This window comes from Hydra vulgaris, chromosome 07, assembly GCF_038396675.1.
Source record: "Hydra vulgaris chromosome 07, alternate assembly HydraT2T_AEP".
Lineage (NCBI taxonomy): Eukaryota > Metazoa > Cnidaria > Hydrozoa > Anthoathecata > Hydridae > Hydra > Hydra vulgaris.
This window is the reverse complement of record NC_088926.1, coordinates 6281192-6306801: the sequence shown is the minus strand read 5'-3', so window position 1 is coordinate 6306801 and position 25610 is coordinate 6281192. Positions and strand designations below refer to the sequence as shown.

General features: G+C 24.5%; 1 protein-coding gene across 3 annotated transcripts in view; it reads left to right on the top strand.

The window, feature by feature from the left end:
- Window positions 1-25154, top strand: part of LOC100209198 (fibrillin-2) — a 46838-nt gene extending 21684 nt beyond the window's left edge. For 2 of the 3 annotated variants that reach the window (XM_065800883.1, XM_065800882.1), the window contains exons 3-16: window positions 474-602; window positions 4274-4429; window positions 6397-6527; window positions 6801-6873; window positions 7164-7268; window positions 10495-10626; window positions 11549-11647; window positions 12062-12193; window positions 17130-17243; window positions 17333-17473; window positions 20124-20291; window positions 20415-20557; window positions 20929-21064; window positions 24728-25154. In XM_065800883.1, the coding sequence (XP_065656955.1) occupies window positions 474-602; window positions 4274-4429; window positions 6397-6527; window positions 6801-6873; window positions 7164-7268; window positions 10495-10626; window positions 11549-11647; window positions 12062-12193; window positions 17130-17243; window positions 17333-17473; window positions 20124-20291; window positions 20415-20557; window positions 20929-21064; window positions 24728-24774 (1706 nt within the window). In that variant the 3' untranslated portion in view covers window positions 24775-25154. The remainder of the gene's footprint in view (window positions 1-473; window positions 603-4273; window positions 4430-6396; window positions 6528-6800; window positions 6874-7163; window positions 7269-10494; window positions 10627-11548; window positions 11648-12061; window positions 12194-17129; window positions 17244-17332; window positions 17474-20123; window positions 20292-20414; window positions 20558-20928; window positions 21065-24727) is intronic. The other variant, XM_065800884.1, reaches the window with a different exon arrangement.
- The last annotated feature ends 456 nt before the right edge of the window (window positions 25155-25610 follow it).

The following is a 25610-nucleotide window of genomic DNA, read 5'->3' as shown; positions in this document are numbered from 1 at the left end:
CATTAAACAATTAACTTAACTTTAACTAGGAATAGTTGACAGGTATATAATGTCAATAATAGCCTAGCAAATAAACTAATAAAACTTTTCAGATTTCGCTGAGTCATCTTTTTCAATTTGTAAAATATCGTAAGTACCAATGGCATCTAAGATAATCATATCTTTTTCAGAAAACGAGGGTTTAGTTAAGAAACAAAATCATCAATATATTTAAAAAAAAAAAACTATAATTATTGTGACTTAGTTTTTATATTGTTATCAAAACTAATATCTCTGATTTAAACTTTTAAAGCATAACAGTTCTAACAGAATATTAACCAAAGTATTGTCATCAACCTTATCAATTTTCAATAGATACAGATTTTTTGGAAGGGCTACCACCCTGAATAACACTAGAAAAACTTCCTTGCATTTATTATGTATGTTATATTATTCTATGAAATATATACTTATATATACTTTATGTTTTTTAGGTCAAAGTCGTTTAGAATATTATTGTGGATTTGAAAGTGATCTTTGTGGGTTAAATGGAAACAATTATGCTTGGATAAGATACAATCAAAAAACACCATCAAGTAATACTGGACCAGCTTCTTCATATGGTAATATATATTACAATAAAATATATAACATATATAAAACAACTGTATTGTTCTAAGATTTATTTGTAACGTTTTTGTATTGTACTATCATTTTTATTTTTTATTATTATTATTATTATTATTATTATTTATGATAGATAAGTATTATTGTTATTAATTTTACTATTATTGTTTCCGAATTTTTTTCAAGGTCTTTTTTTATTTTTTTGTTAAATCAGTTAAATCTTAGTGTATAAATACTTGAAAAGACAAAAGCATTTAAATAGAGTTGATGTACAGATATAAGAACTAGAAAAAAAAAGAGAAAATTTTAATAATCTATTATTATGATAATATTTTCTCTATACTATATTTTTGTAATTAGTTTTTTGTAAAGAAATTTATGTTATAATAGAGCGAACAAGTTCTGCAGAAAACATAATAATAAAATATATCACTCTTAAAAAAAAAATGAGAGGACCTTTTTAATTAGTCAATTTGAACTTTTCATTCTTTATATTGTTAACAATAACAACAGCAACAATAACAACAACAACAACAAAAACAACAATAACAACAACAACAAATATGATTGATAAGTATTATAAGAGATGCAATGATCAATTAGATGATTCCGTTTGTGTAATGGTTTTTCAATATAAAGGGCGTCATTTTCTAGAAAGGAATGTTTCTTCTCAATTCAAAAAATTTTGTGTGAAGAAAAAAAATAACTGATTGATCATCCAGCTTGATTGAGATAGGCAGCTATATGTTTATTAGAAGCATCTATTTTAACTTTAAATATGACATTTTTTCAATTGCCTAAAAATCTATTCCTATAAGTTATGTATAAAAATGACATTAAGAATATTATGAAAATATACCAAATACAAATAACACAAGTACAATTAGAAACAGTGTCAGTGAGAGTGGTTATATTAATAAGAGACTTTAAACTATCAAAATATGAACTAAAAATCAACAATTTTTTATAATAAAACCTAGAAAGATTGCAAACATCACATTTTAAAACTGCTGTCCATTGGCTATCAATGTAGTTTAATGGTTATTGTTTAGACAAATATTTGATGGTGAGCACTTTTTATGATAGTGATATTGGCGGTGAGAACTTTTTAAATCTGATATACGATGAATATTTAAATTAATATTTATGTTAAATTTATTGATATCAGGTAAATGATTAACATTGAGTAATAAAATCATGTGTGACAATGTGTTTCAATCAAAGTGGCTAAGTTTTAATTTAATTTACCAAAATTATGACTTCTTTTAAAACTAATTGAACTTTGCATTGTCCTGCAATGATATGAATGCAAAATTTAAAAAAAATTAGGAATTGATCCAAAATTTGAGGTCAAACAAAAAATTGATTGAAATAATAAATGCTAGTAGATTAACAGACAGGGTTTAGAAGTTATTAAAATCATCGAAGAAAAATTAGAGTTGTTAACATATATTATGTTTTACCAACTTTTCAGTTTCATTTAAAAGTTAATAAAAATATTTTCCTCATATTGTCTGTTAACTTATTAATATTTGATTAAATTGCTTTTAATTAAATTTTTATTTTATTAATTAAAGCAGTTTATTTATAATTTTACTTCTATTTCACTAAAAGCAATAATGTTTAACAATAAGAAAGATTAGTTTTTACATAACAATAGTTTTAATAAAACATATTTAACTTATAAAAGTTATTTTTTAATTAAGCAATTAAAAATATGAAACACTTTTTTGTTTTGTACAAAGATAGTTTAAATTTTGCAACATGTCTGACATTTTATCAGTCAAAATCTATTTCAAAAATTATCATTAAAGCTGGTTTGAAAGTTGTTTTTATTTTATTTATATTTACCATTAAGTCCAGGGGATTTGATAATGTTGACCTGAATTTTCACTCATTACAATAAAAATTTACTGGGCCGCAGTCAGCTATAAACACACTAATGTATATAGTATATTAATATTTGTATATAGTATATGTGTGTGTGTGTGTGTGTATTTATATGTCTATATATATATATATATATATATATATATATATATATATATATATATATATATATATATATATATATATATATATAAATTATGTTAGTGTATTCTAGAAACAGAGTGCTCAATGTTCTAAAAGAACAGAGCAATAATAAATTAGTAAAAACACTTATCTAATTTTTGATTACTTCAACAATGTGTTTCACCATCAGGAAGAACCTCCTGATGAACCAACTGATGGTGAAACACAATGTGGAAGTAATTTTATATATATATATATATATATATATATATATATATATATATATATATATATATATATATATATATATATCCATAAATGTATATATATCCATAAATGTATATATATATATTTTTTATATATAAATATATATATAAACATTATATATATATAATGTATATATATATTTATATAAAAAAAAATATATATATATATTTATATACTTTATATATATATTTATATATATATACCTTGGAATTAGGAAAAATGAGGTCGGTAATAATTTGCAGTTAGGTCGGTATTGCCGAATGTCAACCCTAATTCCGAGAGTTGTATATATATATGTAATATTAATATGTATATTATATATACATATATATATATATATACATATATATATATATATATATATATATATATATATGTATATATATATATATATATATATACACATATATATATATATATATATATATATATATTTATATATATATATATATATATATATATATATATATATATATATATATATATATATATATATATATATATATATATATTAGGGTGTCCCAAAAAACAACATTTTTGAAAAATATATGCAGAGACCCCCTTAATGTGTTCTATCTAATACAAAAACACTAGATTTAAAATTTTTTTGAATAAAAAATATTTTAAGGGGTCCCTCAAAACCCTTGAATATTTAATTATGTCCCTGATATTTTCAAAAAAAAAAGTTTTTTAAAAGTATGTCAACTCAAATGAAGCAAAATTATATAAAAATTTCAAAAATAATATTTAATTTGGAAAAATTTTAACTTATTTATCAAATTTGTCATAAAAATACATAAATAATGCATTTTTTTGTTTTTTGTTAAAAAATGTAATTTTTCATGTAATAAAACCAAATATAACAATTCTCTATTTGAAATCTATATTATTTTTGAAATTTTTATATAATTTCGCTTCATTTGAGTACCAGGTTAACATATTTTTGAAAATTTTTTTTTTTGAAAATATTACGGACCCATTAAATATTCGAGGGTCTCGAGGGACCCCTTAAAATATTTTTTATTAAAAAAAATTTTAAATCTAGTGTTTTTGTATTAGATAGAACACATTAAGGGGATCTTTGTATACATTTTTCAATAATGTTGTTTTTTGGGACACCCTAATATATATATTGAATATATATATACATATATCTATATACATATATATATATATATATGTATATATATATATATATATATATATATATATATATATATATATATATATATATATATATATATATATATATATATATATATATATATATATACATACATATATATATATATTTAAAATGATAACTTGTGTTTAAAACGTAAGTAAGTATAATTTATTTCTTTTTGTAGGTTTTTTATCTTATTTATTTTTGATTTTTTTTTAATAGCTGGATCATACTTTGTTTATTTTGAAAGTTCTGACCCAAATTATCAGAATTCTTTGAATTTACCTCTATCCTTAACTCTTCCTGCCAATATATCAACAACAGCTGTACGGCTTCAATTTGCTCTTCATGCTTATGGTTCAGGCATTCAATCTTTTAGTGAGTAAATTGTTTTTGTGCTTTTATGTGTATGTAAAAGTATATATATATATATATATATATATATATATATATATATATATATATATATATATATATATATATATATCTGAGTTATATTTGTATGATATATATTTATAGTTACACATTTACATGTAAGTTACTGTAAAATATGATTAATAATAAATCTATTAAGTTTTTTTTCTAACTGATTCTTTTATCTTTAACTAGTTTAAGACCAATTAGTGAATAGGGAAATAGGGAAACTGTTTTGACTATAAACTGTTTAGACTATAATAAAGTTCGAATTCAAAAATAGTCTGTTTTCATAGTAGAAATCTTATTTTTTTTTAATTTTTTTCTGTTATTTTTTTTTGAACAAATGAGCAAACAGAAATACTGCATATTGGTAAGGCTTTTACTAAGGATAGTTTTTAGAATAGTTTTAATACTTTAGTTTAATAAATATTTTAAAGTGCATTGCCATGCTTGATTATTTAAAAAAAAATAAAGTGGATTTTTTTAATATATATTCTTTTATATCAACAAACGTGTTAGAAAAATGAAGTCTTAACATTTAATAAACTTGGTTTAATCTAATTTCTTTTAAATTAATTTTATATTGGAAACCATATATTTCATGTTTTTTTTATATCAACTCTATTTGTAAAAATGCAGTTATTATTTAAGTTTATTAAATTTTCCAATCTGGATTACCATTAAGATTTCCTGCAGTGTGGAAAATAATGGTCAACAAGTTATTATTAAAAATTATTTTAATTGATATAAAGTTTGTTCTAAGTAAAATTATTGTTTTTATTTTTTTACCTAATGTATTTATAAATATCTATTTAAAATTTTAACTATTTTTAAATGAGTTTTATAATTGAAATTCTTTAAACTTTTTTTTTTAATAAACATTTTAATTGTTAGATCAAATTGAAATTTTTTTAACATTTTTTTTTTACATATTGTAGTTTGTTATATTAATTAAAATTTATTGACTTGATAATCATTGACTTATATAGAAATGATTGCAGTAGACATTGAAGAGTAAAATTGATTTTCAATGTTTATTATGTCTGTCACAACTTTGTGATGCACTTCCTTATAAATTATTTATAATCCTTTTTCTATGTGTTTCATTTTTATTTGAATGGCATAATTCTGTCTTAATTACTGTTATACTAAATATGAATGGCAAACAACTGTATAATTGTAATAAAGTCTATCTTAACATAATCTTGAGTAAGAAAGTAGGCAATATACATGAGTTTGTTTTTGAGTTTGGGTTTTCTATTCTGCAATTGATATTGTTCATCAGTATTTAAATTATTGAAGATTTAGGTGTTTTCTATTATTCAACAACTGCATAATAATATTTAAGATTTTAAAATCTTAGAACATATGTTTAATAAATGGTTAAACATGACCAGTTAATACCTGTTGGAAGACTGAAATACATTAGGATTACAGAAGATTAGTTTTGAACAAAGAAAGTTTATGCAGTTATCCAGACAAAAATGCCATGTTATTTAATTTTTAATCAAGTTAAAATTAAAATTAAAATAAATATTATAAAATAAATAATTAAAATAAATATTAAATTAAAATAAAAAATTAAAGTTAAAATTAAAATTAAAATGTTTATTACAATAAATGTAAACTTCATATTTATAGACGAGATAAAATTAATATAAATATTAATATTATTATTAATAATAATATTAATATAAATATTGTTTAAAATCTTCTGTTTTACAAATAAAAATATTTGTTTTATAAATTACAAAGTTGCTTTAACAATACGCAACAAGCAAATCATTTTATATTTTCCCAACATTTCAAATCCTTCACAACATTTCAAATCTTTCATAGCATTTCTTTTAAATATAAACTGTTGTTTGTTAATCTAATATTAAAACTTTTTTAAATCTTACTACTTATATTACAATTTTCTGTATTAGATGTTCTCATATATGACAATAGCGGTGTACTTCTAAGAAATGACCAGATACTTACTAATCAAATACAAACAGATTCTACCTCCTCTTGGAAAATTATAAATAACACATATACATTTGCATCAATAGTCAGGGTAACTGTTTTAATTTTCTTTGATGTTAATATTAAAATATCTTTCTGTATAATTTTTACTTTTAAATTATTAATTGTTGTTTATTTGTGCAAATAAATTGTTATCTAAAGGTTTTTACAATCAGTATGTTTAAAAAAGGTTGAGCAGCCAGTAAATCTCACGGGAATGCAAGTTTAAGCCTAAACTTCCCTGAGACCCTGTTATAACTTATGATGATAATGATAATTTTGATGATTGATTAGATGTTTAATCATTTAATCCTATTTTTTTTAGAGAATTGACTTTATTGTGAATGCTCTAAGTTGGCTATCAGATGTTGCCATTGATGACTTGGCTGTTTATTCAAGTACATTAACTGATTTTTCCTAATTTATAATTATAGAGCTTTTTTTTTTAATTATAAAATTTTATATTAGGTTTTTTAACAAGTTTAACTTCCGCTAACCACTGACATTGTTCTACTAACCTGACAATGTTATATTAACCAACTAACCAACTGACACTATTATATATATGAAATAACCATTTTTGTTTTACTAAATCACTTTTGTATTAATCAGATGTTATTTGTAATTTTATTGACTTTTATGATTTTATGTTTTCAGTTAAACACTTCCAAATATTATATGTTTTTAGTTGGATGTGGTATATGTAGCATTAATGGTCAATGTCAGAATACAACAAATGGCCAGCAATGTGTTTGTTTAAATGGATATGCTGGTGATGGATACACATGTTTGCGTAAGCTTAACATTTTTTAAATTTATTTCTAATAAAATTTTCAAAAGACAAAGTATTAAGTTTAATTTTTGTTCAAAAAAGCATTTTTAAGTTTGTTTCAAATAAAAGTTTCAAATTTTTAATAAAATTTAGTGATAAATAAAAATACTTGTAAAGTAAAGAAGAAATAAATTTTAAAATTGCAATTTAATAAATTTTGAATGGAGACTTAAAAGAATAAAATTTGATACGTATCTTTATTAATTTTTGTGAGCTTTGATGAGTTATTTTTAAAATAAAAAAATTGTGGTCAATTCCGCTAGAAAGAGGAAAAAAAAAAGGCAAAAAGTTATGAATACACATACTAAACTCTATAACTCTCTTTTTAAAAAAGTTATAGAGTTATTTAAAAAATATTTTATCACACCATAACATGCTTTAAATGTTGTATATGTTGTAATGAGTTATAAATGTGTTTATAAATGAGTATAAATGTGTTTTGACGCTTATTTACAGTCCTGTTGTGTGGTGTTAAGAATCGTATCGTATATTCACAGGTTAGCCACGCCTCCTAAAAAATCCTAAAATGTCCTAATATTTGGAAAACATCCTAAAAAGACCTCATGTCTTCAAAAGTATAGATGATTTTCTCAAATAATCCTATAGTATAGTTTATGCATTATACTCCTGAGTATAATGCATAAATTGTTATCAGCCAAAGTTAATGAAATGGTTCAGACTTGGAGTTAGTACTGCACAACAAGTCTGCAAAACAAATTGATTGTCAAAAATATTACAAAATTAGACCGGAATCCGATAACAAACTTTCTATTCCTTCTTCAGATGCTTCATGCTCCGATAAACTTATTTTTGTGCACAAAAAATTCGAGATGCATCACCATCATGTGAATTAAAGGGCTTGTCCAAAAACCGCCAACCGTTTCAAGACCAGTGGCTAGGGTAGCTGTCAAACAACCATCTCTAGAAGCAGAATGAACCTCTTTGCATGCGATTACAGCAGCTTCCTCAGAAGAAATATTCACTTTTGTTGAAGTAACAGCCTTCGACCACTTATCAAAATCTCTCAATACTGCAAGTATTGAGAGATTTTGATAAGTGTATTGAGAGATTTTGATATATATATATATATATATATATATATATATATATATATATATATATATATATATATATATATATATATATATATATATATATATATACAGAGTATAGTCAAGACAGTTAAGTCCAAGACTAAGACCAAGACATTTGGGCTCAAAACCAAGACCAAGACTAAATGCTTCAAGACCAAGACCAATAATAAGATATCAAAAAACCAACCCAAGATCAAGACCAAGACTTTAAAAGTTGATATTTTTCGTAAGAATCCAGAAAGTAAAAGATAGTATAGATCCAAGACCAATACTTTAGGCTTTCAAGACGAAGACTAAAACCAAGACTTTAGGATTCAAGACCAAGAAGTGAAATTTGAGTTTCGAAGCGTCTCGAGACCTGTATATATATATATATATATATATATATATATATATATATATATATATATATATATATATATATATATATATATATATACGTATATATATAAATACATACATACATACATACATACATACATATATATATATATACATATATATATATACATATATATATATATATATATATATATACATATATATATATATATATATATATATATATATATATATATATATATATATATATATATATATATACATACATATATTTATATATGTATATATACAAATCATTTTTATTCACTCCTAAAATTACATAAAATTACATTTAAAAACCAAATAAAGAGGATTGCCATAGTGCACAACGTTGTATAAAAAATATTAGTAAAATATTTTTAAAAATGTTTTTTTTTTCTATGGCAACATTGTACACTATGGCAATCCTCCTTATTTGGTCTCAGTACACCACCATAAAATTATCTGGTCTTAAAAGCTGATAAGAAGAATTCTTTATCTGCTAAGGACTCTCCAGATATTTTCTAGAACTAATAGACTCCCAATCAGCGGGGAAATTTGTTGCAAAATTTACTGGATTAACCAGAGTATTGCAACTGCAATCAAAACATTGTCATCAAAAAATAGATCTCTTCTGGCGAGTACAGGCAAGCTTAAATGCAGTGGTGGTATGTGTTATGCGAATAGCAGAAACAAAAAGTTATTTATAAAGTTATACAAAATAATTTACGCAGCAAAAATTTCAAAAATTATAACCTGTATATTTAAACATTATGTCAATTGAGTATTTCAAAGAATAATATTTTTATATTGCAAATATCATATTTTTAGCTTTAGTGACTATTTTAACATTGTTATAAGTCATTTAAAGAATTAGTTAAACATTTTTATAAAATACACTCAATCTGGTCAAAACTAAAAAAAAATAGGAGGGGGCATAATTTATATATATATATATATATATATATATATATATATATATATATATATATATATATATATATATATATATTTAGGTTTAGTGTGTATATAAACTTTATAAAATCTTCAACAAAAACAACTTAAAGGTAAGCTACAGCAGTTTTCCTAACATCAAAAATATTATCACTGCTCACAATAAAAAAATTTTATCTGGTACTAACACTTCAATCAATCAACAATGCAACTGCCAAGAAACTTCACAATGCTCTTTGGAAGGAAAATGCCTCCAAAAAAATATAATATACTGCTGTAACGTAAAAACTTCTCCACAAGATAGCAGATTCAATTATATTGGACTAACAGAGAATACTTTTAAAGACCGTTAGTACAAACACAAAAAATCATTCCAATACAAAAGCAAAGTGAATTCAACAGAGCTTTTCAAGAGAGCTTTTCAAGTTTATGTGGGAAATTAAAAAAAAAGGATATACAAATCCTATTATAACATAAAAAATTATTAATAAAGTGCAACCGCTTAAACCCGGAGGAAAATTATGCAACATTTGCCTAACTGAAAAGTATTACATAGTAACATCAAAATTGAAATTATTAAGCAAAATAAATGAGCTGGTATATATAATTAGTAATTTAAATAAATAAAAAATGATTAACAAAGGTTTTAAAAAACTGTTCAGCAATATTAATGAAAATATGAAAATACTATTAAAAATAATATTGCACCAATTTAAAATAATTTATTATAATTTAAAAAATATATAAATATCTTGCACAATATTAACTACTTTTTTTAGCAAACTGTCTATCTCCATGTGATCCTGTAAAAGCAACATGTGTTGTATCAATGGGGGTGGCATCATGCCAGTGCTTACCTCAATATGGTTCTGGATCAGGTCTTGCTAGTGCTGGAAATAGTTCATGTTCAAGTTAGTAGCTTTTGTGTGGTTTTTATCTGATATTCTGTCAATTATCTCACTTATTTATAATTTATTATCTCACTTATCATATTACTTTTTTTATTAATTTATTATCTCACTTATTTCACTTGCATTCATACTTTTCAAAAACAAATACTCTAGAGTAGGTACACTAGATTAGGCAATTATTTTATCAGTGATTTTGTTGTGCCTATTAAATATTTATTTAGGTTTGCAAAGACAATTTATTTAAAAGAATTATTTTTTCAGAATGATTTATACGTTTTATAAAATAAAATAAAAATTATAGTACTACCCATATTGAAAAGTCAGACTAGTGCCCATACCTTTATAAACTCATTTATTGATTTCAATAACTCTTTTATTATTTATATATTTTTAAAAATTGTGAGATTTTTGTGCACTTGTTGAGCACTACACAATCACTACCTTATCCTGGTAATAAAATCAGCTATTTTTCTTAAATAAAACTGTATGTATAAAATCGGACATTTCAAGAACAATTTTCAATACATTTATTTTATTATATATTTTGTTATGTAAATTATATTTTTTATATAAATTATATTAAATGTACATACTTGTAAACAATTGATATTTTTTCTGTTGTTAAATATTAGCATGGTGCGCCTAAAAAAATTTTACATTATCTTTAACTTTCTTTTTTTTTAACTTGAATTCTACTTGGTTATTTTGTATATTTGCCAGTATATTTTGTGCAGTTTTAATTTAAACTTAAAACAATGGCGTGTGTTTTTTAAAACATTAATTACTTCATTTATCAAACAGCTTTTTATCTGAAGACTTATTTAAATATGTAGGAAACACTTTTTGTTTAACTTTTTTTTGTAAATAGTTTTTATATTTAAGTTATAGATGTATTGGATTATTAAAAAAATTATTTTTTTAGTGAACATGTGTAGTTCTACCCAGTGCAGTCCTTATGCTGATTGTGTTATGGATTCTGGAGTCCCAGTTTGTAAATGCCGACCTGGATTTGTATGTGGAGGTTGGTCATAATAAGTTTTAGCATTTTGCTTCTCAAAATACTATGTTTTTAATACATCAGCTAAGAGTTTGAATTTGCATAGTTACTATCTAGATATGAAGGATTTTTGTTATTATATATAAAAATCTTTTATTTATCAAAAGAAATATACAAACATTTAATGAAAACTATAAAACTATATGATTTTAATCCCTGATTCATGAATGGGTCTAAATATTAAAAGTTTTATTTCAGAGTAAGTTTTGATGTCTTTAAATGTTGGCTGTTGTTGGTCCTTTTTTTTTATAAAGTTTTACTTTTTCGCTGTTTTTTACTTTTATTAAATAAAAAAAAAAATAATATAATAATCAAACAATTATAATTATATATTTTATATAATAAATATAGTTATATAATAACTATATATTTTTACAGCTAACTGTGTCACACAAGGTTTATGTTCAAATCGTGCTACTTGTTCAGTTGTCAATGGTCGTGAAACCTGTATCTGTGGTATGGAGTATTTTGGTGATGGTTTGAATGCTCCTGGTAGCACTGGCTGCAAAAGTAAGTATTTTTAACTTATTATGTATTGTAATTTAAAAAATAAATTTTTTCATAGTTTTATATATTGGCATAGCAGCTATTTTGTTTATTTTTTCTCTTATAGTTTTTCTTTATATTTGTGATTTATATTTTTTCTTTATATGGGTGATTAATAGTTTTGCTTTATGTTTGTGATCTGTCAAAAACATTTTATGAGTTACTCCATGTAAAAAGAAAACAGTCATTCATCCACACCATTATATTATCATCTATTTTTAATCAGTGCTACTTATCAATGAAACATGAAAATGGCACTTGGCTATTAATGAGGGTGCGGAATGCAAAATGAGATATAGAATTGCAACTGGAGCAAGAAACAGTGTTTACTTCATCCAATGAATTTTATCACTACATTCATTTCATCCCATTTATAAAGTGAAAGAGAAATTGGTTCTTTTTGCTTAGTGTAAGATTCTTAAGATTCACTACAATTTAAACCATGATTCTGTATTTTAATTTAAATCATGATTCTGAATTTTATATATATATATATATATAATATATATATAATCCATTATTCTGGATTTTAATTTAAACCATGATTCTGAATTTTAATTTAATCCATGATTCTGGATTTTAATTTAAACCATGATTCTGAATTTTAATTTAAACCATGATTCTGAATTTTAATTTAAACCATGATTCTGTATTTTAATTTAAACCATGATTCTGAATTTTAATTTAAACCATGATTCTTTATTTAAACCATGGTTTAAAAGTTATCTAGAGAATTAATTTTATTAAATAATTTTATATTTAGTTCTTATAATCTAATCTTATAATTATTAGGAATCTTTTTATATAATGTTTACATGTCAAAAACATAACAAGACAGAACATATATACAGATATATAGATTATATACCAACATCATTAGGTTTATAACTAATGAAATATACTGCAAAAATATTTATTTTATTTTATGTTATTATTATACTTTATTATAGTTTTATATGTTCTATTTTTTTAATAAATAATGATAAATAATTTTATTCATTAAAACTTTGTTTGTTTTATTTTTTAATAAACAATGATAAATAAAATTATTCCTTATAATTCTATTTGTTTTATTTTTTTAATAAAAATAAGAATAAATAGTAGTTAGTATCATAGATTTCCAAAACAAATCTCACTTAAAGTTGAATAACTCCGCCTGTTTTTAATTTTTTTAATAAATAAACTGGAACCAAAGCTGAATCGAACCATATCAAGCAACAAGTATATTTGATGAAAATATTTCTAATTTTTGATTTTAAAAAGTGAATTTTTCGTTCGTAATTAGGAACACGTAGAGTTAATTCCAAACTTATATATCAAGGGTATCCAAACAAGTGGTAAAAAATAGCATTTAATTTAAAATAGTAAATAATTTATACTAGTGTAAAAAGGTTTTTTAAAATTTTAAATTACTTTTATATTTTAATGTAGGTTTATAACATTGGTTTTAACTTATTATGTATTGTAATTTAAAAAATAAATTTTTTCATAGTTTTATATATTGGCATAGCAGCTATTTTGTTTATTTTTTCTCTTATAGTTTTTCTTTATATTTGTGATTTATATTTTTTCTTTATATGGGTGATTAATAGTTTTGCTTTATGTTTGTGATCTGTCAAAAACATTTTATGAGTTACTCCATGTAAAAAGAAAACAGTCATTCATCCACACCATTATATTATCATCTATTTTTAATCAGTGCTACTTATCAATGAAACATGAAAATGGCACTTGGCTATTAATGAGGGTGCGGAATGCAAAATGAGATATAGAATTGCAACTGGAGCAAGAAACAGTGTTTACACTGGTTAACTTAACATTCTGTAAGTTAACCAGTGTTAACCAGCAGAAATTTTATTTCTGCTGGTTAACACTGGTTAACTTACAGAAACAAAATTAAAATATCATTTCTTTTTAACCTGAAGCTTCTGAATATGACATTTTATTAGTGATAGCCTCAATACAAATTTTTTTTTTTGCGATCTTTATTTTTTTAAATTTTCTATATTTTTTTTATTAAAAAACATTAAGATGAACAAGATGTTTAGAAATTCATTAAAAAAGTTAAAAGCATTTTTAAGTTAATGCTGTTAAAATACTATTGTTAAAATAATACTAATTGTTAATACTATTGTTAAATTGTTAAAAATTGCTGTTAACTACTTGCATGTAAAAACGCCAACTTTTGCAAAAAATAAAATGCATTCCAAAATCCGTTCAGAATTTGGGAAACGTTTAAATTATGCGGAAAAGTACCGTTTTTTAAATTTCTTACAAATTATTGCTATTTTTTGACTTTTTTTTTCAGATAAATAATCACCATCAAATTCTACATTTAACAGTATGCAATTTAATTTGCCTTCTTTTTTTTAATTCGGTTTTATATTGTTGGTTTTTCAGGGTTTTAACTTGCAATTAAAAAATTTGATGGTATCAATAAAAAATTTTTAAATATTTCTTCATATTCCCATTACCCTAGTCTTCCAATTTATTATTCAGTTGTCTTTTTAAAAATCCCACAATAATAAAAGATGTAACAATAAGTGAACTAAAGCAGTTCAGAATTAAGAACTGTTCGGCATTAGTGAAATCTATGGTATATTACTAATGACCATACGAAAAATAATCTTTGTTAAGCATAATAATTCATTATTGTTCTGATTGGCTGGACATAAAAATTGCTAGCATTTTTATAATATCTGTTATTATAAAATGTTTCTGTTTGTTATTTTTAAAAAATGTAGAATTTCTTTGTAACATTATTTGGTGATGGTATAGCAGGTACTGTTAAAATGGTATAGCAGGTACTGTAAAAAAGCTTGTTGCTTCTGCTAATTTGCAGAATTCAACCACAGGTTGAATACAAGCAGTATTAGATCTTTTCAATGTTTGAACACTTTCAAAGGTTAATCATTTGGATCAATGTATATCTTTGTATTTGTTACAGTCAAAGAAATAGAGATAGCACCAAAAAAATCTTACTGTTAAGTTTTGATAGCATCTGCTGTTATTGGGAGGAGAGATTTCCATCAATATACACTTGGGTGCATCAAGAAACAACAATTCTAAAAGTTTTCTTGTCTGAGCTCTAATTTACGACTTTAGGTTAATCAGCAGGACTGAGATAGTTCCATAACTTATTGCTTGGGATGCTGTGCTCAATCTATGAATGAGTCAAACTTAATGCCTAAAATAACCTAAAATATTAAAAACCATTCCCATTAACTTTAAAAAACCATTCACTTTAAAACTTCCCTATCTTTGTATTGATAATTTTATTATAAAAAGAGAGCACTAGACAAAAATCTTCCATGGTATGAACACATATGTATAATAGAATATTTAATACCTTTTTTAACAAAATAAATCATGTTTATTCTAATAGATTTTTAAATGAAAACTTCATTCAAACTAAAACCTATTATATGGCCACCAAATAATACCTCTATTGCAAATAGTAGAAGACTTAAATTATGGAATTCTAAATTTAATAATGACATCAAAACTACTGCTTCTTTTCACAAATTTAAAATAAAACTTAAACAAAAACTTCTTACTATTGACAACATATTAAGTTATTTCTAAATTTTTTTTTTCATATATACATGTTGTTTTTTTTCTTTTTCATTATTTTCTCTTTTTTATTTTTTTATTCATCTTCCTTATTTCTCTTATGCAAACAAGCCACCTGGTTTGCTTTTTTCTGCTCTTGTTATTATTATCGTAAACAGTGTAAAAAACTATTAATCCTAATAATAATTATTGATTAACAATCAATAAAATTACTTCAAAAAATAGTTCTTTTCATAACTTTATTTCAAATCAGTTCATATATTTAATTTTTTTTTGTTTTTTTTTTACACCAAGAGGTTTTTATTGTCTTTTATTAAATTGTGTCATTTTTTTTTTTCGGCTTTTGTTAATTAAATAAAAATATATTTCAATTAATTTTTAACAGTATTATAAATTATTTATCTTACAAAACAACTGCTTATAATGTAAAAATACGGTGTAAACTACGGGGCTTAGTGATAAGACTATTTTTGTCTTCTTTTTGCCCCGGCCATGTAAATATTTATTTATACATTTTGGTATTGTAGCATTATTTAAACGGCAAAATATATACATATAAAAAAAATAAATAAATAACTAACTGTTTCTATATATCTTTCAAAAATATCCGTGGTCTTCAAAGTAACCTTCCATCAGTTGAATCTTACCTCTTGCAAAATTCACCAGAATCGCTTGCTTTTTGTGAGACTTATTTAAATTCGGCTGCGCCTTTTTCAGATCTCAGAATTATTGGTTACTATCTTTTAATTTGCTAAAATTCCAATAGTACGATGCTTGGCTTGTGGGTATACTTACGCATCAATACTTTGTGTTTAGTTATCTGGTATGTCTTTTTCTTATACGTGTTTTGTGTTAAGTTATCTGGTGTGCCCTTTTCTTATACATGTGTGCATTACTGACCGTTACAATTTTATAAAAAAAAAAATTGTGGTAAATTGAATTTGAACATTTTGTGCTCTTTTGAATATTCAATAAAGTTTTTCTCAAAACCATATTTTGTGACATCGAACAATACAATACTGACAATAAGCATATATATACTCTTTTTTATTTTGAGTTTTTATTCTTATTTTTTTGTAATTGCTTATTTATGTAAAAAAAAAATTATAAGTTTTTTTTAAGCAAAAAAATTTTAAATGTAAATTAAAAAAACAAACAACACACAAAAAAAAAGGAAAAAAATAGTCATCTAAATAGTTTTTTTGTATTTTGATTTTTTTAATGATCTTGTTTTAAAGCATTTGTAGTTGTAGTTAAATAGAATTTCTCATGTATGTTTTCATCTTCTCAAGATTGTAAAATTGTTACAAGTAACTAATTTTTTTAGGTAAGTGCGATTTACTTAATTGTGGGTTGTATGGTAGATGTGTTCTAAACTCTTCATATGCAGCCACGTGCCAGTGTAATGATAATTTTATGAACAATGGAACTTACTGTGTTGGTAAAAAGTATTTGTTAATTTTATTACTATTTGTAAAAAAAATCTAAAATATGTTTTATATGTTGTTTTTAATTTATGGTTTGTTTTAGATATAAATGAATGTTTAATACCTGGTTGGTGCAGAGGTACTAACACTTATTGTTCAAACAGTTTTGGAGGTTATTCATGTGAGTGTATGAATAATTTCGTTCCAGATATGCAAACATCTAGGCGCAATCGTAGTTGCTCAAGTAAGAATTTATTTTTAATAGTCAAAATGTACTCATTCCAAATAAAAAACCTTTAAAATATTATTATGTATTTACACTCTTCATCAAATAATAATAATATATATTTAATATATATATAATAATATTAATCCATAATAGAAATATATATATAATATAATAATATATAAATATATATATATATATAATATATCAATATAGAATCAAATTTTTGCTTTACTATAATTATAGATACACACACACACACACACACATATATATATATATATATATATATATATATATATATATATATATATATATATATATATAGAATTAGATTATATGAAAAGTGTCAACAATGTGATGGAACTTAAATTTTTCATCACTTATATCTATTCTTTAAATCAAGAAAAAACCGTTTAAAATACAAGATACAAAAGATAGTAACAAAGCAATAGAATGAGTTCTGACGTCAAAACAAAAACAAAACAAATTTGTTAATCAGCCATGTGAAATCATGCAAGAAGAAATTTGTTTCTACATCTGCACTTTGATATTATTTCAATTTTTTAAAGGATTTGGATTTTTGGAGGACAAAATTTCATACTTCATATTTATGCATAATTTACAGGATTTTGTGGTAGGGTTATAAGAATTGCATCCTTTGCTTATTTTCCATTTAACAACTGGGTTTAAATTTGCATCTTTTAGTTTCCAAATTTCTTATGCTACTTCAGTTTTATTTTTGTGCTTAAGAATTTTGAAGGTTTCATTTGGTTCGCATATCTTTTTTTAAATGGTGTTTCGCTTATACCGATGCTAAATTTATTGATAGAAGCATGAACAGGATCATTAGATGTTACATTTGCTTTGTATACAATTTTTTTTGTTAAGCATTGGTTTGGTAAAGGGCAGGTATTCATATTAAGGCAATTGCAGTTGGTTTTAGGTAAAATTTTGTAGTTGTTTATAATGTGATGGTTGTGTGCATTTAAAATAGATTTCATATTCAGCATACAGCTGTAACTTATTTTTATTGTTTTTCTGTTAAAAAATTTTAAAATTTCTGTTAAATTAAAATTTCTGTTAAAAAATTTTCTGTTAAAAAATTTCCTACATTAATGCTAACATTTTTACTGAAAGGAGGGTTGAACTAAATGGTTATGCATATACAGTTCTTGGTGTGAGGTGAAATTTTAATTAGGACGGTATGAAAGTTCATAGTTAAAGTTGGACTTAAGCAGTGAATCATTGTACATAGAAGTAGATCTTTGGAAAATAATTTTACTCAACAAATTTGCAGACAATCTTAACTCAGTTGAATAGAATGGTTGTTTTAAAATATTGGGTGGATGTTTTGAATTGGCGTGAAATTTTGAATCTTCCGGGTGTGGATTAAAGTTAAAAGTATGATCATTGAGATTTAATTTGACATCAAGGTAATTTTAACTTTCATGTTACACTGTATTGATATAATGATATCATTTCCTTTGAATATCCTAATTCCAAAAGCTATACATATATATATATATATATATATATATATATATATATATATATATATATATATATATATATATATATATATATAATGTTTCTCCTTCTGTAGGCTTATCAGAAAGAACATTGAGCACTCTATTTGTTATACCTTTTTTCTATACAGATTTTTGAGAAGAAGAAGAAAAAAATGAAGAATAATGAAAAAAAAAAAAGATTTCTACTCCAACTCAAACCCTTAGTTGATATAGTAGCACTTCCTTTTATGTAATCCTTTAGTAAGTAGATGCATGTAATGAAACCCTCGCATCTCTCTATTTTAGAATGAATAATATATACTCCACATAACATACTCTACTTCAACCAGTGGAAAAAAAACACAAGATACCACAAATTGGTTCAATTCTATCAGTCAAAAACATCTTTATAAGTTCCTTATTTTTGATATTGTTGATTTCTACCCTTCAATAGCTGAAAAACTTCTTAAAAGTGATTTGCTGAGCAGCATCTAACTATTGACCGTAGCAATAAATCATTAATCTATCATGCAAGGAAGTCATTACAAGGTCATTACTCTTTAACGATGATCAAGTTTAGATTTAAAAATCAAGCAGATTATATAATGTTTCAATGGGAACATTTGATAGAAGTATGCAAACTTGTGGGAATTTACCTTTTGTTTTATAATAAAAATGATTTTGTGTTATGCTGTGACGATGGATTAGCAACTTTTAAAAATATGTCTGGACCCCAAATGGAAAAAACCAAAAAACATTTTGTTGAAAAATGAGATTGGCAATAAATTGCCAACCTCAAACTGTTAGAGGTCTGCATTAGGTTGGAAAAATAAATTTGACATAGAGGGTTTACCTTAAAACCTTGAAATGAGGTCAGCGATTTTTTGCTATCCTCAAACACTTTAAAGTTGGCATTGCCAAATGCTAACACTAATTCTGAGGGCTATATATATATATATATATATATATATATATATATATATATATATATATATATATATATATATATATATATATATATATATATATATATATATATATATATAGTATTAACTTAATCCTTCTCATAAAATATTTATTATGCTTAAAATTTCCAAGTATTAATAATACAAATTTTTAGTATTATAGATAAGTAATTTTGTTTTTGGAAATTTCAGTTTATCAACAATGTGCTCTTGGAAAGACATGTGAATGTAGTAACATTATCAGCCCAATTGCTGTTCCCCCTATTTCATTCTTTAATAATGTTAATGATGCAAACCAGGATATAGCACGTCAGTTTTTGAACATCTGGTCTAGCCAAAATGTGAAACTTTACTGTAAAAGTAATGTTTTTTACAATTTCATTTATATTTTTTTTTACAATATTAATGTATATGTTTTATCTAATATTCACAAGTGCTTACGTTAAGTTAAGGAATTTAATTTTTAAAAAATTCTAATTTCAGTGGCAAAATGTAACCTTAAAATGCTTGAAGAATTGATTACAAACATAACAACTTACTCAAGTCAAACAAATTTTATGATGAATAATGCAAATATGGCAATAATGGTAGTTAGGGACTTTATTAATTGCAATCCTTATGAAATGGTAGGTAGAAAATTTTGTAAAACGATAAAACAGTTTGGCAATAAAAACAACAGTTCCATCTTAATTTCCATTTCATTCTTAAATTCATTCATTATTCCATTCTTAATTTTTGCATAATAATTAGTTACACTGTCAATAAAGATTGATATTCAATTGGCTCAATATTTTTGTCCCAACAAAATACGAAAATTATTAGTATCATTACTTTGTAAAATGGCAAATAAAACAATAGTCAGATTTTAATAATCTAGTTACTAGAATAAAAATTATAAGAATAGTATTTATTTCAAATTACTATAAGTATATGTTTTTATTTTATTTTTGAATATTAAATTAAGCAAATTAGTTTGATAAAAGTTTTATGTAATTAGCTTGATGCAGCATGGTGGAGTTTGTATAAAAAATTAAACGACCAACTTATAACCTTTAAACAAGTGAGTATTGATCTTGATATGAAAGTAATTCTGCTAAAACAGGAGAGTGCAAGATGCGAGGAAGTGAACACAAGTAAGTTTATTTAACATTTTTATTTGAAATCATTTATGGCTGTGTTGATACAATAATTAATTTTATAAAATGACGTTGCACCAGACCTTTTTCAAATTTTTAAAACTAAAAAATGAAAAACCATATAACTGCTCGTTAAATTGTAATTTTATTTATTTTAAGATTTTTAAGTTTATAAATGTTTATTCATGAAATATTTATCCATGTTAATCATTGATAAATATGTCAACAACAAAAAAATCATGTGGAATGGCTATAGTTGCACGCATAAATTTCTGATCGTACAAACATAGAATAACCAGATAGTAGGCGATTATTTAAAATCGATTTATATTACTATCATAAGTCATATTTTGCTTTTTTAAAGGATATTTATATAAATAGACTAAAAATTTAAATAATAGTAGTTGTTTAAAATTAGATCTTCAAATATAATATATAATTTTTTTAATTTTGCTATTATTTTCAATGTTATTATTATTATATTTATTGTTTTGTGTCTATTGCAAATAATTAGTTTAATTTTTTTAGCTACAAAAAAAAAAATTCATTGTGCCAAAACTTATTTCAAAGAGCATGACCTTGATAAGATGTTTGTGGCCACCAATGCTCCTAGTAGAAGTGCCTTTAACAGGGTAGAGAAAAGATTAGTTTCGCTAAGCCATGACCTAGCAGGAATTATTTTGGAAGCCATCTTAATTCAAGAGGAGAAACAACAGACAAAGGAGAAAGCAACCTTTGCCAAAGCTAGTGAAGTTCTTGCACAAATTTGGTCCAGTAAAGTTATTGATGGATTTGAAGTTATAGCAGATTACAAAGTACCAAACAGTGAAAAATGTGTACAGTTAAAGCAGTTTGGAGCAGAGTGGGTTGCTAAACATGTCACAGAAAGTCAAAAATTACTTCAAGTTGTAAAATATAATATTTTAAAATTCCTATATTCCAAGGAGAAAAGGACTTGAGTGTTATAATACAAAGAACAACTTTGCAAGCTTTTTTTTAAATTTATCACTTAGCAAAACAATTTTGCCCAAGACATAAAAACATTTCCCAAAACATTTCCCAAAAGATTGCCATATGACTACTCATGTCCAAGCATTCAAAGTTCTTTATCAAAAAAAATTTATATCAATTAGAGCCTATATTGTGTAACTATCAAATCAATAAATCAACACAAAACAGTTTGTTCAAGTTTGCTCAAGTATTGGATTATTGAACGGTATTCTAAAAGTCAAACCTCACTGCCTACTTGTTCAATGTTTATCTGGACTCATTAATATCTTTTTAAATTCAGACAAAGAAACAATTGAGTCAGGACAATGTTGATACCTCTGACCTCAACTGGTATTTAATAATTATAATTATGTAACACAATTTTCGTTCCTGGCTTCTAAGTGCTATATTTTAATTGCTTATGTCTAAAGTATGTGAAAAAGTGACTTCATTAAGCACAAACTTTGCTTACACGTCAACAGCACAAAGAAAACTTGATTTTTAGGAAAATGGAACAGTTTTTTTTCATTTTTGTCATTATGCTCAGGTAAAAACAAAAATTCCATAAGGAAAAGACAAACACAGTCGGAAACCACTCAAAAGGTTCAAAATAGTTTAGATTTTCTAGATTTACGACTGTACTGTGAATCACTCTTTGGAAGTAACCCCCAAAACAAGAAAATTTTGTGAAATCTCTTTAAATACCCATGAGGAATGATACTATTTTGAAGTCACGAATGATATTCTATCCGTAGTCCTCACTTTAATGCTTTCAGCAACATTTTGACACTGGTGTAGTCCTCTTTGAGACGCACAGAATGGGCCATTGGGAGAGATGGGTAGTTGTTTCTTTTGTGACATTTGTACAAAGTTAAAGGCAGACATTTCCTTTTTGTTGAAAATCTGTTAAAGACATTTAATCGTCATTGTTTTTGGTTGTTTCCTGTAAGTTTCAAAAAATAAAAGTAGAAATAAAGTTAAAAAGTTGTAAACCCCAGATAGATCTTTTTGTGAGTTCATGATAAGTTACAAATGGAGACATCAGTAAGAAAGAGATTTTTTTTAAATAAAAATACTGAACCTGATTCTTTGAAAGATAGTGATCAAAAGAAAAAGAAGATGGAGAACGAAATAAAAGACCGAAGAAAAAACAAAAAATTCATTCAGAGCAAAACAAAGTAAATAAAGTTTTTCTGAAGTTTTTTTTTTTATTGAAATTTATTTTTAAAAACCGCTGATTAAAAAAAGGCCAGCCAACGCTACTTACATAAAGGAAGGAAACTCTGATATAAAATACCTATTTAAATATGGTTGATGGTAGAAGGAGCTTTTAAATCTTGGATAGTGGATCTTGCTAGTAATAATTTTACGATAAAAATACTCAGTCATCTTTTGTACCAGGTTAACATTCGGAAAAACATCCAGTTGTTAGAGTTTGCTTTATATTTTCAATAATATTGTTTTAATTAAAAAAGGTAAATGGAAATATGTCTAAGCTATGCAAATGTGAAAATATGCGGAACATAAAATTTCAAAACTAAAAAAAAATAAAATGTTGATTTTTTTGTTGAAATTGATTCGCTAAGTCATTTAACTCCGTAACGGCGCATTTGGTTAAGTTTTTTATAGCAACCAGGATCTGGTATTGCCAATATCGGCATTATTCGATCCTAGTTGCTAGTTGGTAAACATTGTCAGCAGTCCAGCAATCCATGTACAGTTTTTGTTAAAGAATTTCATAAATATTCTTAACTCATGTCTTAGTACTATCGGTATCTTTGTGCTCCACCAAATCTGTGACTGATTAAGTATAGTGTGATGATGATAAATCAGGTTAAAATTCGTATTCGTACCATCATTAAAGTGTTTTTAAATGCATGGGACCAACCACTTGATTACACACTTGTTACATTTTCGATTGGTATCTGGTCTACTTATTTTAACGTATATAAAAAAAAGAGTTAGGTACAATTTTTGGTAAAATTACTCGTCCGAGTCATTTGAATATTAAGAGTAATTTACAGTTAAAAGCGTTTTGCTGTGAGTTAACTAATTCGCTTTAACACTTGACATCAACAATAAAGCGTTTTGCTGTGAGTTAAGCAATTCGCTTAAACACTTGGTATCAACAATAAAATCTGAATTTTTATATTTTGTAATAAGAATCTTTTTAGATGCAAGTTGCACTACACGAGTTTTGTTCGGTTTTTTTCTTAGATGTCACTTAGGTACCATTGTTAACTACAGGTATTTAATTAGAGATACCACTGGGTACCAAACCTAAAGTGGTTTTCCTGATTCTCAGGATTAGATATATCTATAAGAGTTCTAGATATATCGATATAGTTAGGTATATCTATAAGTAGATCTGGAGCAAACCTCTGCTAAGAAGTGGTTTTCTACAATCTGCTTTTAACGAATCTGATAAGCAGTGGTTTGCTACAATTTGCTACTAACGACTTGTTGATGTTTCTATAATTTTTATACAAACGTAATTTGTTTATTCGCAGACTAATTTTCTAGAAAAAAGGAATATTCCAAGACAATGCTAATTATTTAAAAAAGTTAAATAACTGATGCGTTAAGTGTTATGTGTAGGTGATTAGTTGTGTTGTTTTTATTTTACTTATGTTATAGATTATAAACATATGTAATTTTTTTCATTCTTAGATTGGTTCCGTAGAGCTCTGGAGTGGTTCTCGCCTGTTCAATATTAGTTATCATCGTGATTAAACTTTTTACTTGTTGAATAAACTTTTTACTTGTTGAACTAAAAGCATTACAGTCTTTTTATCTTTATATTTCACATTCAAGCTTTTATGTTTATATTTTTTTGTGTGTTTAATTTTTATTGTAATTATTGTTGTAAATTCTAGTTTGTTTTTATATTTTACGGGATTTATATATAATTATTAATTTTCTTAGCAACACGAATTACAAAGTTAAAGTAGTTTTAAACAAATCAATACGATAAATAACGATAACTAATGATAAATCATTAAACAAATCTACAAATTGCTAAAATGGTTGTAATTAAAATGTATTATACAATTTATTTTGAAAAGTATAGATAATGAAGTCTATCTAGTGCAAGAAATTTCTTTATTCCGCTATCCTTGACAGAGCTAAAATGTTTTAATGAACATATAGTGAGCCGATAAATGCAACGTTAAGTTTTGCTCATCAGTTAAATGTAACCATTGCTCGAAATATGCAAAGTTGAGTTTTGCTTGTCGGTTACATAGTGCATCAATAGTAGAAATAGTTTTGAAATATTTACACTTTCCTGCAAAACATTAGCGACCAAATAAAAAAAAAAAAATTCAACTTACTGAATACAGCAACTTTTCTATAAAAAAAAAAAAACTCTTAAAATGAAAATACATAAAAAGACTACTTAAAAATAAATGTTTTTGTTCGCTTATATTGGTATTTTAATCTAAAAATGTGGTCTTCTAAAACATTAGCAACTTTTATATAACTACTCAAAAAAATATTAAAATAAATAGTTAATCAGGGCACTGATTAACTATTTATTTTAATACGTCCCTGG